This window comes from Piliocolobus tephrosceles, chromosome 9, assembly GCF_002776525.5.
Source record: "Piliocolobus tephrosceles isolate RC106 chromosome 9, ASM277652v3, whole genome shotgun sequence".
In the NCBI taxonomy this organism is placed as follows: Eukaryota; Metazoa; Chordata; class Mammalia; order Primates; family Cercopithecidae; genus Piliocolobus; species Piliocolobus tephrosceles.
The window spans coordinates 125,805,402-125,824,123 of record NC_045442.1 but is presented as its reverse complement, the minus strand read 5'-3'; the positions used below and the strand labels follow the sequence as shown (position 1 = coordinate 125,824,123).

Here is an 18,722-nt window from a genome sequence, read left to right as displayed (position 1 = left end):
ACCCACTCAGATAAACACCCACGCAGGTAAACACCCACTCAGGTAAACACTCGTGCGGGTAAACACTCACTCAGATAAACACCCACGCAGGTAAACACCCACTCAGGTAAACACCCGCGCAGGTAAACACCCACTCAGGTAAACACCCGCGCAGGTAAACACTCACTCAGGTAAACACCCGCGCAGGTAAACACCCACTCACCTGCATTGAGCAGCACTTTGACACAGTCCAGATGCTCCCGGGCACAGGCAACGTGCAGAGGGGTCCCAAAATGGCAATCGTGCGCTTCCAGATTGGCCCCGACATCAATAAGAAGCTTCACACATTCGGAACTCCCTTAAGATACATGGAAAAGGGGGGACAATGTCCTTGAATACGGACACTGGAGACAACGAGCACGCAGACGCGGCAGCTGCAGCAGCCTCCATCCCTGGTGCAGGGCAGGGAAGCCAGGCAGGCCTGCATCCCAACCTAGGGAGGAGTTCATGCCCGCATGGCCCTCAGGAAGCCAGGACATGGCTCTGCGTCCCCCTGAGGAGGGGAGGGCTCACAGCAGTGGGAGAAACGGACCTGGCCGGCCTATTGCTGTGAGAACAGGAGACATGGGGCACCACCTAGAATGGGTCAGGGAAAACTCCCGCTGCCCTCCTGTCCTGTGTCTACCTGCAGCTGTCGGCACTGAGCCCAGTCTCCCAGGAAACCCCCCAGACTTTCTTAGGCAGGTCATCCTCCCGTGCCCCACGGCAGCTGCCTCTCCTGCCTCTTTTTTTTTTTTTTTTTTGACAGTCTCATTCTGTTGCCCAGGATGGAATGCAGTGGTGCAATCTCAGCTCACTACAACCTCCACCTCCTGGATTCAAGCAATTCTCCCACCTCAGCCTCCCAGATAGCTGGAATTACAGGCGTGCACCACCACGCCTGGCTAATTTTTTTGTATTTTTAGTAGAGATGGGGCTTCACCATGTTGGTCAGGCTGATCTCAAACTCCTGACCTCAAGTGATCCGCCCACCTCAGGCTCCCAAAGTGCTAGGATTACCAAGGGCATGAGCCACAGCACCTGGCCTCTCCTGCCTCTTAAGCAGCTCCTCTTCCTGGGTCTGTAATGTGGATTTGGAGCGCGGTTCCAGGCCCCCCACCGTCCCGCCCCTGCACATTCCGTCGAGGCTCCATCCTTCCCTGTCACTCAATTACCTCTTCATTGTTGGCAGCTCCCTGATTGTCCCCACCAGCCTCACACCCAGCCCCAGAGCCATGTGCTGGCCACTAGCCAGTGTCTCCCACTCCAGAGCCCTCTCCCTTTCCTGGGGTCCCTGCTCCTGACTCAAACCTGACCCATTTCTGACTTCTTGAGCCTCCCCTTCATACCAAATCCTACGGATTCCTCCCCAAACCTTCTAAATGAACCCATCCCACTGCACCAGCCTACTCTGAGCACTGGCCACCTTGATCCCAGCGACGGTCCCCAACTCATTCCTCTGCTTCTAGGAGACCCCGACCACCACTGCCACCTCCATCTGTCTGCACATGGAGGGTCACTAAATGAACCTTCCCCAACTTCTGTTTTCCTGGCCCTCAACATCTGCTCAGAAACCTTCAAGAGCTCCGTGGAGCTGTCCCCATGGCCTGTAGACATGGAAAGACCTGACAGCAGGAATCAGGGGTGAGCCACAGGCAGCCGTGGTTCTGCCAGCACCGTGGAGGGCACATACCCCATACCCTGCACCCCAGACGTGCATCCAAAGACAAAGGCCATGCTGGCCGGTCAAGATATAAGCCAGGGTTTGCAGCCTCTGCTCAAAAGAGTAGAATCCAAACTCCTTTGTCATTTAAATATCTTCCCACCAGCTGGTCTCACCCTAAATTCCAGTCCTCTCCGCTCCCCTGGGAGCTTCTAATGCAGTAAGACAGGACAAGGAATGTCCCCCAGCCTCGGGGTGCCCTTTTATCTTCCCAGCACCTGCAATGCGCCTGTTTTCGGAGGGCAGCTGAAGTCCCACCCGCTCACTGAGCCTGCAGGACCAGCACTCTGTTTTGAGAGCACCGCACACAGCCTCCTGGCCCAGGCTCTTGGGACACATTTCTCTGTCCTCTCCCATCTCAATCAGGGACCTGCAGAGCACACTACAGCAAAGCCCAAGTGAGCCTCTGCAGAGTGCCCCAGGCCCTGGTGCTAATGTGGAGGGGCCCGAGGAGCCCTGGCTTGGACACAGAATCCTACCGTAGAGTCACCCGCCCCAGCCTTGGAGGAAGACCTCAAGGAGGGAAAGCTTAGAATCTCTGCAGTTGAGCCACCGAGAGCCGGAAACAGACTCAGAACTCTCCTTCACCCGCCAAGGGCTCCCAATTCGTCTACTCTGCTTCCTTCCCAAAATCCTTTAATCCCAGAAAGGAGGAAACTTCCAGGGCCCAGCTGGGCCAGCCCAGTCATCTGCCAACTCACCGCTCATGCAGGCCTCGTGCAGGGGGGATGCTGTGTACAAAGGAGGGTTGACCTTGGCCCCGTAGGACAGCAAGAGCTTCACACACTCGATGCTGCCCGAGGCGCAGGCATCGCAGAGCGGGGTGCTGCCGTCGATGTTGCGAGCATCCACCTCATGGAAGGAAGACACAAGTATCAAAGGGCAGAGAAACGCCACGCAACCCGCTTTCCCACCCTGCTGCAGGTTCATCTTTGCTAAGATGCTTCTTAGAAGCACCAGTTTGCTTTGCTATTATGTGCTAGGCGAGAACACCGCAAGAGACAGCATGTAGCTGGGGAGCACCCATAGCCTCCTGAGTACAAAAGTCATCTCGTTCAGGATTATTTTCTCTGGGGGCAGGATAAGCTCAGCTGCCCCCTCACCACCCCTACCCCAAACACCTACTAAGCACAGAGCAGGACAGGGGAACCCTAGGCTGCAAGCTGGGAGAGGTAGGCTTTAAACATGAGTTTTAAAAACTCTAACTTCAGCTGGGCACAGTGGCTCACACCTGTAACCCCAGCACTTTGGAAGGCGAGGAGGGTCACTTGAGCTCAGGAGTTCGAGACCAGCCTGGGCAACATGGCGAAACCCTGTCTCTAGAAAAAATACAAAAATTAGCACACCTATAGTCCCAGCTACCTGGGAGGCTGAGGTGGAAGGATCACCTGAGTCAAGGAGGACGAGGCTGCAGTCAGTTATGATCACGTCACTGCATTCCAGCGTAGGTGACAGAGTAAGACCTTGTCTCAAAAAACAATAAAAACCTCTAACCTCAACGAAAGCCTGAGACAGCTTACCATGCCTCCCCTAGTGAGAAAGTCAGAGGCCAGGAAAAAGGCAACTCCCCAAATTGGCAAATTTTATTTAGCATTTGTCCAAATTCAAATTCTATTTGGGTACACACTGACACGGGTTCCATTCCAAGCTTTTGGGAAGAATAAACAGTACACCGTCTTCCCTTTTCCCCACCCCTTGAACTCTGAGACCAGTTCCTTGTGTCCCTGGTACATTGGCCAGGGGTGTGCCGGGCCACTGTTTGCCAGCTCAGGAGAGCTGGCTGCCAATGTGCCAGGAATTCTGCTGATCAGAAACCCCCGGTGGCTTAATACTAGCCAGGGTGGGAACATTTACACCAGGGAAAGCAGCAATACAGAGTTTTGTTTTTGTTCCTTTTTTTGGAGAGCTGGCAGGCCAGCATCCCACTGAGTCATCCTAAAGCCTGAACCCTGCTCTTTGGGCCCAAGCAGCAGCTCTGCGCCCAGGTCTGGCCACCCCTGAGAGAGCCTGTATCTAGACCGTGGCCAGCCTGCTGGCTCCTGCCCACCACAGGGCTGGCACTCCCACCATCAGTTTGCTCAGGTTGCCCTTTCTTCCACCACCGGGACCTCCTAACAGCCAGGTCCACAAGCACTTCTCAGCCATAGGCTTCCTGGTACCTGTGTGCAGTGGACACAGTGCCGCCCCCACCCTCCCCTCTTTTCCAAGTTCTCCTGAGTCAACCTTCTCCATTCTGGCAGCTGCAGCCAGTCTGGGGGTCTGCCCTGATGGGCCACTCACCTGGGCCCCAGCTGCCAGCAGCAGCTGCACGCACCGCGCCTGGCCCTGCAGACTGGCCGCGTGCAGGGGCGTGATGGAGTCCACAGTGACCTGGTTCACACAGGCACCACTCTCGATCAGCTGTTGCAGCTGCAGGCTCTCACCCCGCTGGGCTGCCTCATGCACAGGGGTCCGTTCCACCCAGAAACCTGGAAAGGAAGGGGACCTCATGCTAAGACCCTGCCACTTCCATCCAGAACAAATGAGCACACGTTAAGACTCCAGGGCCCCTGATGCCACCAAGGCACCATCCGTGATCATGCAATTGTCGCAGCACTTCTATAAAGATCCCTGAGGCACCCCTCCCCCCACCCCCCCACCCCCCCGCCTGAAGGCTGGAGTCCAAACTCCTGGGCAAGGCCTACAAGGGGCTCCATCCTGTGGACGCTGCTCACCTCCACGGTCCACCTCCCACCACTGCCCCAGCATAAACCCGCTCTGCAGGCACAGGTGCCCACCACTCCCCTGCAGTTCCACATCCTTCTCTGCTAACACGCCCACCTTTGCCCTCTGCCAACTGTCCACTCAGCAATTTCCTGGTGAAACGTTTACATCCTCCAGGTGGGCCCAGGAAAAACAACTTCCCTGGGAAACACTTCCCACAAAGCTCACACACACGCTCAGACCACTGCATTTACAGTGTCTCCTGCACTCGACTGCCTTCAGAATCCATGCTTCAATCACTCCACTTTAGTGGCGTCCTCAGGCTTGTCTATATACAAGGTCATGTCATCTGCAAACAAAGATCGTTTAACTTCTTCCTTTCTAATGTGGATGCCATTTATTTATTTATTTATTTATTTATTTATTTATGAGATGGAGTCTCACTGCGTCACCCAGGCTGGAGTGCAATGGTGTGATCTCAGCTCACTGAAACCTCTGCCTCCCGGGTTCAAGCGATTCTCCTGCCTCAGTCTCCCAAGTAGCTGGGATTACAGGCACACACCATCACACCCAGCTAATTTCTGTATTTTTAGTAGAGATGGGGTTTCACCATGTTGGCCAGGATGGTCTCAAACTCCTGACCTCAGGTGATCTACCCGCCTCAGCCTCCCAAAGTGCTGGGATTACAGGCGTGAGCCATCACGCCCAGCCCTTTTATTTCTTTTTCTTGTTGAATTGCTCTGGCTAGGACTTGCAGTGCAATGTGGAACAGAAGGGGTGAGAGCCAACATCCTTGTCTTGTTTCTAGTCTCAGGGGAGAGCATTTAGTCGTTCACCTTTAAGGATGATGTTAACTGGGTTTTTCTTTCTTTCTTTCTTTTTTTTTTTTTAGTCTCAGTCAATCATAGTGATCCTATTTCCCATACAGCATCCAGCCCAACTCTAGCTAAGGAGAGGTGAGGGAGAGTCTGTGAAGAGGCCTCCAAGCTTCCATATTCTGTTCACTCCCAAGAAGGAGCTCGAGGGGAAGGCTGTCTCCCTTCCTTCTCTGGATACTGCCTGGGTGTGAACTTGAATCTGCTAAGCCATCTGGCTACCTGCCTGAAGACAGGACCTACAGGAATGGCAAAGCCGGGAAAGGACTGGAACCTGGAGGACGAGTCAAGGACCATCAAGTGCCTGGAGCCAAGCCAACGGGTGGGCTTTGTCACATTTCTTTATTGTCTAAACCAAGTGCAGACAAAAGCTCGCTAACTCGTACAGACCGTAAACTCCCCAGATGCAGAAACCACACACGCCTATGTTTTCTCAGCACCCATCTCAGACACAGAGAAGTCTTCTAGACACTTTAAAATGTCATAAATGACAACAGCGCTGGATAAAAGCTGACATATCCTTACCGTCAACTCCCCAGCTTCGAGCAGACAAGATCACATCACACACCTCTTCTCAATCAACAGTTTCCTCTTACTATTCCGACATGTCCCTGGAAAACCTTCCTATCACCTGGATCTTCCCCAGATCTTACTTTTACAAAGTAAAAAAGTGTATCTGGGCCAGGTGCTGTGGCTCACGCTTGTCATCTCACCACTTTGGGAGGCTAAGGCGGGCGGATCACTTGAGGTCAGGGGTTTGAAACCGGCCTGGCCAACATGGTGAAATCCCATCTCTACTAAAAATATTTTTAAAAATTACATGGTGTTGCATGCCTGTAATCCCAGCAACTTGGGAGGCTGAGGCAGGAGAATCGCTTGAACCCAGGAGGTAGAGGTTACAGTGAGCCCAGATCACGCCACTGCACTATAGCCTGGACAACAAGAGCAAAACTCTGTCTAAAAAAAAAAAAAAAAAAAAAGAAGGTATCTGCATCGAATTTCCTCTGCAGGTGGGCAGCCTCATCAGTTAGTGCTGATGACTCTGTCTGCTCTTAGAGATCCCCACATTGCCACCCTCCCCCACCTCTGCCTTTGGCACTGAGACCAGGGTTAAGAGTTCCCTGGAGCCACAACTGCACAGAACTGCTTGGTGGAAACTCAGCTCAGCCTTTTATCAGCTTACCCAAAACACAACTTCCCCGAATGTCAGTTTCTTTACCTGTAAGTTGCGATAACAATTATTTTTTCTTCATAGGTGGTCTATGAACATGGTCTATGAACATTCAATGAATTGAAATAGGTAGATGCACTTAAAGGGTGGGGCCTGGCACCAATCAGTGCTCAATAAACATTGTCTGTTTGTAGTATTTTTGTGGGTTTTTTTTTTTTTTGGTTTTTTTTTTTGAGACAGAGTCTTGCACTGTCACCAGGGCTGGAGTGTAGTGGCACAATCTCAGCTCACTGCAACGTCTGCCTTCCGGGTTCAAGCGATTCTCCTTCCTCAGCCTACCGAGTAGCTGAGATTACAGGCGTGTGCCACCATGCCCAGGTAATTTTTTGTATTTTTAGTAGAGACGAGGTTTCACCATGTTGGCCAGGCTGGTCTCGAACTCCTGACTTCATGATTCACCCACCTCGGCCTCCCAAAGTGCTGAGATTACAGGTGTGAGCCACCACGCCCAGCTGTTTATAGTATTTTCGCCTCCAATTGTACCTATCTGTCTTGTCCACAGCCAAAGAGCCTGGGTGACCCTATGTCAGTGGACGTGGGGACTAGGGAGAACTGAACCACAAAGGAAGATTCGATCCCCACAAAATGTAAAAGTCAAGCTTCCATTTGACTAACCGTCTCCAGGTGGCCCTCGGCCCCACCAGTTGTAATGAACAGTAACCCACTGACCTCCTGGGGTTAGTGAGAAGTGGTTTAGTGTCACTTTTAGTGCTTTTTTTTTTTTTTTTTTTGAGACAGAGTCTCGCTCTGTCGCCCAGGCTGGAGTGCAGTGGCTGGATCTCAGCTCACTGCAAGCTCCGCCTCCCGGGTTTACACCATTCTCCTGCCTCAGCCTCCCGAGTAGCTGGGACTACAGGCGCCCGCCACCTCGCAAAATCAATCTGCAGGGAGCAAAATCCCAAGGGTAGAAGGAGAGGCTGCCACTTGAAAAAGAAGAGGAAGCCAGGGTGAGGCCTAGGTCTTGCAGCAAAAAAGGAAAATGCATCTCAGGAGGCCACCTGAGCAGGGAAGGCGCGTTCCCGACGTGCCTCCATTCACAAGATGTCCAGGTAGATTTAGCGTCTTCTGCTGCCACACACAAAGATGACTAAGATGCAGCCACAGACAGCTCACAGGCAGGGACCAGGGAACACATGTGCAGATAATTCACAACATGACAACTGCGATCATGTCTGGTGACGGATCAGAAGCAAGAGCCCCAGTGCCCAGGGATGGCCAGGGAAGGTCACAGAGGCTGCAGAGCTGCAGCCAGGTCTACCTTGGGCACCGCTTATTCACCTTTGTACCCTAGAACCTGGCACTGTCCAGGAAGATGCTGGTATCCACGTGGTTGCTCAGTGGGTGAGTGGATGAGTAAGTGAATGAAAGGAGTTACTAAAACCAATTATAAAGTCTGGCCGGGCAAGGTGGTTCACCCCTGTAATCCCAGCACTTTGGGAGGCTGAGGTGGGTGGATCACGAGGTCAGGAGTTCAAGACCAGCCTGGCCAACATGGTGAAACCCCGTCTCTACTAAAAATACAAAAAATTAGCCGGGTATGGTGGCACGTACCTGTAATCCCAACTACTCAGGAGGCTGAGGCAGCAGAATTGCTTGAACCCAGGAGGTGGAGGTTGCAGTGAGCCGAGATCACGCCATTGCACTCCAGCCTGGGTGACAGAGTAAGACTCTGTCTCGAGAAAAAAAATAAAAAATAAATAAATTTTTTAAAAAGTCCATAGCAGTAAAACAGCAAAAGAACTAACATTTTTGTTTAAGGGGCCTTTATTCATTCTTACGCAGAGGCTAGGATACTTTTAGAGCATTGAGATAATATGCAAAAAGAGCAATTGCGTAGTTTTGAAATTAACTCTGGGATTAAAAGGAAAGCATGTAAACAACTAGCTATGTTTTGTTAAAGATTTATAGGAACGCTGTGACGTGATCAAGGACAAAGACGTTCCCAACCTCGGACCCTCGCTGGTGCCCAGATGTCAGCGGTCCTCGGTTACCTCGTCATCCCAACAGCCTCCTCTTCCCACTGCTCTCAACATAATTAAGAACCTGAAACCTGTACTGACTTAGATGGCACTTTAGACACTTGTCTACCATCTTCCTGGTTTGCAGGCTCTCTAAATAAACCTGCCACCAACTCTTGTCTCTCGTGTTTGGCTTTTGAACAGTAAGCAGCCAAATATGGGTTCAGTTACAACTAGACATAATATTTTTAAAAGAAAATCTAATTTTATTTCTCTGTATCACTAGTCTATAAAGGAAATGCAACTTATTTCTAGTGAATTACATCAGCTGCTATGGTCTTACCAGCAGCAATTAAGGGCAAAAATTAGCAGCAGACATGATAGGAAAAAAAGAAAAAAGAAATTTCCGTGCATCTAAGGGCACAATCAGAGTGAAATGGCAACCCACAGAATGGGAGAAAATATTTGCAAGTCATATACCCGATAAGGGGTTAGTCCAGGATATATAAAGAATTCCTGCAACTCAAAAAAAGAAAAACAAAAAAACAAAAAAAAACACACAAATTAAAAATAGGCAAACGAGTTGAACAGACATTTCTCTAAAGAGGATACACATGGCCACGAACATAAAAAAAGGTATTCGACATCACTAATCATTAAAGAAATGCAAATCAAAACCACAATGAGATACTACCTCACACCTGTTAGGATTATCAAAAAAAACCAAATATGTGTTGGCGAGAATGTGGAGAAAGTGGTGCCCTTATGCACTGATGATGGGAATGTAAAATGGTCCAGCCACTGTGGAAGACTATATGGCAGTTCCTAAAAAATGAAACATAGGATATTATATGATCCAGCAACTCCACTGCTGGGCATATCTCCAGAAGAACTGAAAGCAAGGTCTTGAAGAGAGATTCATTTGTACACCCACAATCATAGCAGCATTATCGTCAACAATCCAAGTGTCCGGTGGACTATTATTCAGCGTTGGGAACGAAGGAAATCCTCTCCCATGCTACAACATGGATGAACCTTAAGGACATTATCCTGAGTCAAACTAGCCATTTCTAGGCCGGGCACGGTGGCTCACGCCTGTAATCCCAGCACTTTGGGAGGCTGAGGTGGGCAGATCACTTGAGGTCAGGAGTTCAAGACCAGCACAGCCAACATGGTGAAACCCCATCTCTCCTAAGAATACAAAAATTAGCCAGGCGTGGTGGCTGTAATCCATGGTGTGTCAGTAGTCCCAGCTACTCAGAGGCTGAGGCACGAGAATCGCTTGAACCCAGGAGACAGGAGGTTGCAGTGAGCTGAGATCGTGCCACTGCACTCTGGCCTGGGTAACAGAGTGAGACTGTCTCAAAAATACATACATACATACATACATTCATACATACATACATACACCATTTCTGGCCAGGCGCAGTGGCTCGCACCTGTAATCCCAGCACTTTGGGAGGCCGAGGTGGGCAATATGGTGAAACCCCACCTCTAATAAAATTACAAAAATGAGCTAGGCATGGTGGCCCATGCCTATAATCCCAGCTACTCGGGAGGCTGAGGCAGGAGAATCACTTGAACCAGGGAGGTGGAGGTTGCAGTGAGCTGAAATCATGACATTGCACTACCGCCTGGGTGATTCTGTCTCAAAAAAAAAGCCAAATAATCCATTTCTGAAAAGTCGAATACTGCATGATTCCACTTATGTGAGGTCCCTTGAGTAGTCAAGTTCATGGAGATGGAGAATAGAAAGGTAGTTGCCAGGGGCTGGCGGGAGGGGAAATGGGGAGTTAGTATTTCATGGGGACAGAATTTCAGTTTTACAGGATGAAAAAGTTCTAGAGATCTGTTACACAAAAATGTAAATGTACTTAGCCCTACTGAAATGGACACTTGAAAATGGCTAAGGTGGTAACTTCTGTGTTATGTACTCTTTATTACAATTAAACATAGAAAAAAAAATTTTTTTAAGTAATCAGAAGCTGGAGGACCTAGAGCATGGGGGGACTGTCACTCGGAGGCTGTCCTCACAGGAGATTTACAGTGGGGAAGGGAGGGATAGAAGGCCAGAGGACAGCAGGTGCCTGGGCTGCACCTCGTCACCTTTCCTGACACCCCCAAACCACCGATGGCCCTTCCAGGGGCGAAGAGACCCACACTCTGCCTAAAGGTCAGCCCCCAGCACCCACCACCACAGAGCAATGACTCAGCCCTGCAATGGTGGGGCCAACGTCCCAGGTGAAAAGAATCAGGAAGGACAGCTTGTGGTCACAGACCTTAAATGAATGAGGAGTGAGCCCAGGAAATGCTGTCTGTTAGTGAACGGACTGGCCAGGCTGGACTGCAGGCTGCTTCCAGCCCCTGTGCCAGGCTCCCTGTGGTGGCAAAACGCCCCCCTCCCCAATCCCTGCACCCTCTCCCTTGGCAGAGCACCGCCTTGGAAACCTGAGACTCCATGTTGTGCTGGCAAGTTCCCTCCGCTGCTGCCACGTAATAGGTCTCCGGCTGCCCCTCCCTGATGCAGGTGAATAACACACCGGTCTGACAGGGCCTGTTCACAAGGGTAGAATCCAAGCAAGGTATAAGGCCCACACCATGCAGTCACAGGCCCTGTCCCCAGGCTCCCTGCCACGCACACAGCCGTGTCCAGTGACATCAAACTCTACTGACTCAACAGTATCCAGTGGCTGCAAGCCCCATGCTTTGTGTATGCTGTTCCTTCCCCTGCCTGGAAAGCCCTTTTTAGCCCCATTCCCCACCTTGCTTCCGGCTGAAATTCCTCGACTGAGGGAGCCCCTGCTCCTTAGGAAGCCTCCCAAGCATGCAGCCCACCCACCCACGCCATCTCCACATTATCGCCGCACCACCAGCTGACCAGCATTCTTCCTTCCCTGGGCCTTCCCTAAGGTCGTCCCCCGTCACCTTGGGGATAGCACCACAGCTAGCCGGTCTTCCCGCCCTGGCTGCATGTGCAGGTGTCTGAATGAATAAGCACTCCCCACACATCTTCTCCTGCCAGACTGAACTCGGACCCCTGCCGCTGGGTTCAGTCCCCTGCTCCACTTTCCAGCCTAGGACAGTGGCCTGAGACCTAGTAAGACGCTCCTACACTCTGGCCAGGCGGAGGCTCATGCATCCATTAAATGAAGAACTTGTGTTATAACAAGAGCCAAGGCTGCAGCCCTGGTGACTCGTGATCCAGTGCTGATGGCTGGATTCTACCTACCTCCTCCTCTGCTTCAGGTCACAGTGATACGTATATGAGCCCTCCTGTTTACTTGCCACTTGCAGGCCTGAGCTCATGAATGGCCAGGCAAAAGCCTTTGCCCTGAAAACTAGAATTTCATAGACATCATCTATGTATCCACTGCAGACTACGGCAGACGTTACCTTGAGAAGGAATGACACATGCTTCAGAACATTCTCTCCACTTTTCCACCCACGATATGAACTTACTGACTAGGCCAGTGTGCCAGGTGTGAAACTTTCTGGACCGCAGCTCCTCCTCCCCTCTCTTCCCCCTTTGCTGGGGCCCTGACACCCTCCCATCTGAGGCTGCGCCCTGCCCCAGGACTGACCTGTCCTTTGAGATCAGGAAGCCCTGGCTGAACAGGCCAAGTGGCTCAGGGTCAGCCTACCCTCAGGGAGCAGACTCTACAGGGGCAAGCTGCAGGAACCGCCCCGCTCGTGAGTTCAAAGCCCGTCTCACAGCTTACTCTCTCCAAGCCTCAGCCTCCTCTCTCCTCAAATGGGTGCTGTGAAGACTGAAGGAAACTGTGCCTGGCCACCTGTAAAGGCTCTGAGTAACAGGCACTGTAATGGCTCTGGGATCACTGCTGTCATTATTACCCTACCAGTCCTGTGGGGAGGGCAGGTGCAGGTTCTTCCATCTCATCTTTGTTCCACAGCAAGCCCCCACCACCTTGCACTCCAGCTCCAGTAACTCGATCCTTACCTAAGTCGGGTGACTGAGTCTCTGCCCAGTTTTTCTGCTCAGTTCCCGGGCCCTCTGACACCAGCCCCTCCATCCCTCCCTGCCTTGTAAGCCACCCAGCAGTGTCCCGGGCCATCTCGCCACCGCTGGTTGCTGCACATCCAGGTTCTGCTGGCCAGAGACCACCAGCAGCTTGAAACCAGCCGGGGTATGAGCATTTAGACCAGGGAAAGCAGCAAAGCAGACTTTTATTTTTGTTTCTTTTTCTTTATTTCTTCCCCCAGGCAGCTGGTTTGCCAGTATCCCCCTCAGTCACCCCAGAGCCAGAGCCCTGCCCGTTGGGCCCAAGTGGCAGCTCTGTGCCCAGGCCCAGCCACCCCCTAGAGAGCCTGTGTCTAGGAGGCAGCTGGCCTGCTGGCCCCTGCACACTGCAGAGCTGGGCACCTCCAGAGCCCATCCTCCACACTGCCCTGCCTGCACCCACACTGGCGGGCCTCACTTGACCCTTGCAGGGACTGCAACTTTATAAATGCAACAGAGCCACTTGCCCCCCACCCCGCCCCGCTGAGCCTGGGGCCTCTCCAGGGTCAGGGCCCACTCCAACAAAGAGCCTCAAATGCCACCAGGGACACCTTCCAGACAAAGCGGATCCTGTAGCATGCTGGCTTTGAATCCAGGTCAAATACCCAAGATGCACTTTTTTTCCTATTTTGTTTTCTTCTTACTATTTATTTAATTTATCTATTTTTGACACAGGGTCTCACTCTGTCATCCAGGCTGAAGTGCAGTGGTGTGATCAGGGCTCACTGCAGCCTCAACCTAGGTTCAATCGATCCTCCCACCTCAGCCTCCCAAGTAGCTGGGACTACAGGCCCATACACCACCATCACACTGGATAATTTTTGCATTTTTTGTAGAGACAGGGTTTCACCATGTTGCCCAGGCTGGTCTCAAACTCCTGGGTTCAAGCGATCCTCCTGCCTCGGCCTCCCTAAGTGCTGAGATTACAGGCATGAGCCCCACGCCCAGCCCACAGTGTACACTTAAATGTTGCTGGAGCCAGAAATTTTGTTCAGAGTAAATCACCAAGGGGAGTCTGGGGTCCTGGCTGCAGAAATATCATTTCTGCATCAAAAAACCCTGCAGGCTCTGGAAGAAGCCCTCCCTGCAAAACTCCAGTAAGGATCCTTGAAATGGTGAGGGCGGGCCCTCCACCCTGATGCACCCATAAAGCCATGCCGTGGTGGGCGAGCACACACTTGGGGAGGCCACCTGGAAGAAGCATGGCAGGCACCGGAAGCCCCCATGCCGGGGTGGGCGAGCACACACTTGGGGAGGCCACCTAGAAGAAGCGTGGCAGGCACCGGAAGCCCCCAGAGAAGGTTTTCTGATGCTGCTCTCAAAGGCTCATCCTCAGCTCTCAGGGAAAAGACAAGAGTCCTGAGTGACATAGCCCCCCAACATCCCAGAAAGCTAAGGATTCATGAACACGCGCTGGCCATTAGAACTGAAAAGGCCTTGGAAATGCTGGACCACGGGCCGGGTGTGGTGGCTCACACCTGTAATCCCAGCACTTTGGGAGGCCAAGGCAGGCGGATCACCTGAGGTCAGGAGTTTGAGATCAGCCTGGCTAACGTGGTGAAACCCCATCTCTACCAAAATAGAAAAATTAGCTAGGTGTGGTGGCACACGCCTGTAATCCCAGTAATAATCCCAGCTACTCAGGAGGCTGAGACAGGAAAATCACTTGAACCGGGAAGTGGAGACTGCAGTGAGCCAAGACCGTGCCACTGCACTCCGGCCTGGGGGACAGAGTGAGACTCTGTTGAGAGGAGAGCAGAGGAGAGGAGAGGAGAGGAGAGGAGGGGAGGGGAGAGGAGGGGAGAGATGAGATCCTGGAGGATCAACACTCCCAGAAAAAGCCAAATGTAGCATCCATTCATCTCTGCCTGCTGTCCAAACCACACGGAAGCGATAGTAAGGGAATAAAAGTGGGGGCTAAATGCACAAAGAGACCACAGAGGAAAAGAGAAATGAAGGATCTCATGGTAACAACTAAAGACAGTGTACGTGACAACCCCGGCATAGAGAGGGTGCCTAACACATGGCACTTATCACTATCACCAAATTTTAATAGCGCAGCCCAAATTTCAGTTTTAGTGTCCTTGAAACCCAAAGGAAAAAAATACTGATCTTTATTTTTCTATGTAGCAACTCCCACTTACAAGTCTGGGCTCAGTGTTTTGTTGCTAAGGTGATCTTTTTCCACCATGTCTTTTTAAATGTTTCATTATGAATCCCCAAAATATAGTTTGTCGGTAAACTTGAGAGCAAACATCAGACTGATTTCAAGATGTGTTCAATGAAGCAAAAATGCCAGTATTTGCCTTCTTAAAGGGACAAAATGGTCAAAACTCAGTAAGAGTGGAGAAAAGAAAGGGAAAGAATAAATGAAAGCAGAAGACGAGGAGAAAAGAGGTGAAAATACATGGGCTAAGGAGTAAAGGAACCGGGAGAAAGGATCTAAGGTGTCAGGAGAGCTTGGTGAATAACAGGCATTTCCTTCCACGGCATGGCGCTAAAACCACGCTGGATTCGCTGCATTATCCTTCAATGTCTCCTCCCCTGACTGCCTCATCACTCATCCAATTATCTGCTACCCCGACTCCTCCCTTGCCCCTGGCCCACCCCAAAAGGCTATGGCCCAGGGAGCATGGGGAGGGTCCCCCAATGCCAATCCCACCTCCAAGGCACCATGGGAGCTCAGGCCCTGACTCAGGACCCCTGAGTTCTGATCCCGCATCTTCCCCGTCTCAGTTAAGGGACCCGAGAAACGCTTTTCATCCTAAATCACCTAAGCCTCGGTTTCCTCAGGATAGCAGATAATGTCTCCCAGGACTGCCATATCAAGAAGGACGATAGAGGTACTGTTTTGCCCATAAACATGCTTCCTAAGCCTTTGTTACTTGCTATTATGAGATCCTTCATTCCTCTGATACTTTCGTTGGCCCTAAATAGGCTTTTCTGGTGTGTCAACAGGCCCTCTTAGAATTCTTGTTTTAGGATAAAATAGACTCCCACTCCAAGTAACTCTCTACTTTTTAGAAATGCCCTGGACTGCTACCCTGGTGGATTCTCCCTCTCCCTGTCCTGACACTGAAATCAAGAACGATAGAGCTGTGTTTTTCATCAAACACGGAGGATCTTCTCTGTCCCTCCGCAAAGATCTCACTCGACTGAGAGTACCTCGGTGGGGAGGCATAAATCCGTATAAGCAAGTAGAAAACAAACAGGCTGCGGAGTGATTTCCAGACCATCGGGGGGCTGGAGAGCAGGCTGGGGCAGTGGCTAACCAAGATAGAGAAGGCGGGCTTGGCACCTGGGGTGGGGACCAGCGAAGGGCAGGGAATCTGAACTACCCCGGGAGGGCACTGAACGCAAAGGGATGCGCAAATCCCCATAAACTACAGGAAGACACCCCCTGCCCCCCCCCCCCCCCCGGTTTTCCAGAGCCGCAGCAGACAGAGTTGGAAGACCCAAGGCTGCAGGGGACACACGTCTCCAAACACTGAACCAGGAGACAGAGAACACAGGATCCGTCGCTCATCTGAGGGGCCTAAGAAGACTGTCTGGGGATAAATTAGGGATTATGCGCAAAGAACACCAAACCCACAGGTAAACAAAAACAACAGCCGCCATGTCCAAGAAAAGCAAGACATTACACTAGGAGAGAAACATAGTCCCCACATAGCAAGCGGCTCAGCTGCAATATTCACATAGTCACAATAACGTCAACACTGAAATCTGATTTAAACAAAAACAATTCTACTGGAGGACCCTGCGGGGAACATACAGGGGAGTGGGGGAGCAGCCAGTAGGTTAGAGGTTCATCTTCCACAGAAGGACGTCCATAGGGAATGCAGAGTTTGTTTATTTATTTATTTAATTTTAAGACGGAGTCTCACTCTGTCGCCCAGGCTGGAGTGCAATGGCGTGATCTTGGCTCACTACAACCTCTGCCTCCCAGGTTCAAGTGATTCTCCTGCCTCAGCCTCCCAAGTAGCTGAGATTACAGGCGCCCGCCACTATGCTTGGCTAATTTTTGTATTTTTATTTATTTATTTTGAGACAGAGTTTCACTCTTGTCGCCCAGGCTGGAGTGCAATGGCCCGATCCTGGCTCACTGCAACCTCTGCCTCCCAGGTTCGAGTGATTCTCCAGCCTCAGTCTCTGGAATAGCTAGAACTACAGGCGCCCGCCATCATGCTCGGCTAATTTTTGTATTTTTAGTAGAGACGGGGTTTCGCCATGTTGGCCAGGCTGATCTCCAACTCCTGACCTCAAGTGATCCACCTGCCTCGGCCTCCCTAAGTGCTGGGATTACAGGCATGAGAGACTGGGCAACAGCCAAAAGCCTAACTGTTTTGGTCGGGGTACACCACACATCCAGAATTTGAGGTCAGAATGTTAAAATTGACTAACGCTCCTACAGTTCGCCTCTAGTGCTGCTGGAATGGCAGTACTGTTTTGAATCCAACACATTTAGCTTATTCATTACATTGGGAATAAAAAACATCAGCAGAACTTATTTGGGGAGAAATATATTAAATAAAAAATGACAATGTCAAAAATACCAGTGAACCTCAAAAGTTGCGGATTCATTAGTTTAAAATGTGCCTTTCTTCTACAGATGCATTCCTTAACAAACGATGCAGAAGACATGCTCAGAAGTGATGCCCTGAACAGAAATATTAAAATATGTGTTTAAATAAGCCTCCGTCGTTAGCTATTCACTGCTTACTCAATTAAGCTAATCAAATGCAGATCACAGTGTCAGGGTCAAAGTCTTGTGTTTGCCTGGACTGGAATGCCAAATAAAAACAGATGCTTATTAGGTACCTTTGATCATGTCAAAGCTGGTTATTTTGCAAAGTCAATTAAAATATCTTTGCCTTGCTAAGACGGCAACTTCCTCTTCAGCTAAATTTACCCTTAAGACTTTTCCCTCTTATGTGCACTACTGTTTTTACCAGGAGGAATATACCTTAGATTTTTTTTCTCTTTTTAGGCTTTCATAGTGCTTCCGTCGTTCATTTCAGTGACCATATTATTGCTTCATAGGCAGCAAAAAAATTTGCTTCCCCAAAGAGTGTCCTTCCCTCAAATCCGTTTCATTCTTGGGCTGCTCGGATGGTAAAGAAGGCTGCGTGCAGAACTGGGATCGCACTTTTCAGAGTGTGCTGCGGTGCCCCAAGGCCACCTTCACTGGAGCGGACTCGGGGTCACCCGGACGCCTCTGCAGGATGCTCGGACACTGCGCCACGGCCTCACTCGCGCCAGTGGAGGGTGTTCAGCTCTCACTGGCTGCCCCGAGAGGGAGCACCGTGGGCATTTCCCAGGCTCTCCCCCGCCACTGGGCAACGGTTCCGCACGCGACCCGCACCTTCCCCAGGGCGCGCCGCGCTCGGTGGGTTTGCGGTTGCAAAACCCCACACCTGGCGAGCCCCACGGACTGCAGCCCCGCAGTGCGCTGGCCTGGGACAAGGCACCAGACATGAGAGCCCGTCTGGGATGCGCGGCACCACTGCGACCCTGTTCTCACCGCAGCCCACCCAGCCAAACGCTCCCGCCCACGGAGCCAGCTTGGGGCGCGCCACCACCTCCCCAGCGCAGGCCATCCGATACGCAGCCAGCCCCAGGAGCCGGCGCGGCGGCCTCGCCCTGCCTTCTGCGGCGCCCGCACGTACCAACGTCGCCCAGGAAGCAGCCGTCCGCCGCCCGGGGCTCCATGCGGCTCACCCGCGGCCGCGCGGCGACTCTGGGCGCCAGGACCTGTGCCAGGCTACGCGCGGCCGCTGGGCGGGGCCAGTCTGCGCTGGGACGCGCGTCGGCCCGAGGCGACCCAGCCGGGAGTTGTAGTTCCCGCCGCCTTGGCGTGGTTCCCGGAGGCGCGGTCCCTGCGTCCCGACTCCGCTGTCGCTGCCACCGGGCTTCGCCCGTCGCGCCGAGGAACGTGCGTGCTTGCATCTGCAAACCGTGCGTCCCGTGCAAAGAATGCGTCCGGTGCAAAACGTGTCCTGTGCACTTGTCCTGTGCAAACGTGTGTGTCCATGTGCAAAACATGCATCCTGTGCATATGCCCTGTGCAAAACATGCGTCCGTGTGTAAACATGTATCCATTGCAAGCATGCGTCCCTGTGTCCCTGTGCAAACCATGGATATGTTTCCATGTGCAAAACGTGTCCTGTACAAAACATGCATCCTGTGCGTGTGTCCT

General features: G+C 51.7%; 1 protein-coding gene across 1 annotated transcript in view; it reads right to left on the bottom strand.

Annotated features, from left to right (window-relative positions):
* The window catches only part of ASB13 (ankyrin repeat and SOCS box containing 13), a 28,328-nt gene extending 10,027 nt beyond the window's left edge, over window positions 1–18,301 (bottom strand). Inside the window, exons 1-4 of the mRNA XM_026454793.1 lie at window positions 18,193–18,301; window positions 4,022–4,209; window positions 2,443–2,593; window positions 203–337 (exon numbers count right to left, since the gene is read on the bottom strand). Of these exons, the coding sequence (XP_026310578.1) occupies window positions 203–337; window positions 2,443–2,593; window positions 4,022–4,209; window positions 18,193–18,235 (517 nt within the window). The 5' untranslated portion in view covers window positions 18,236–18,301. The remainder of the gene's footprint in view (window positions 1–202; window positions 338–2,442; window positions 2,594–4,021; window positions 4,210–18,192) is intronic.
* Between the last annotated feature and the right edge of the window lie 421 nt (window positions 18,302–18,722).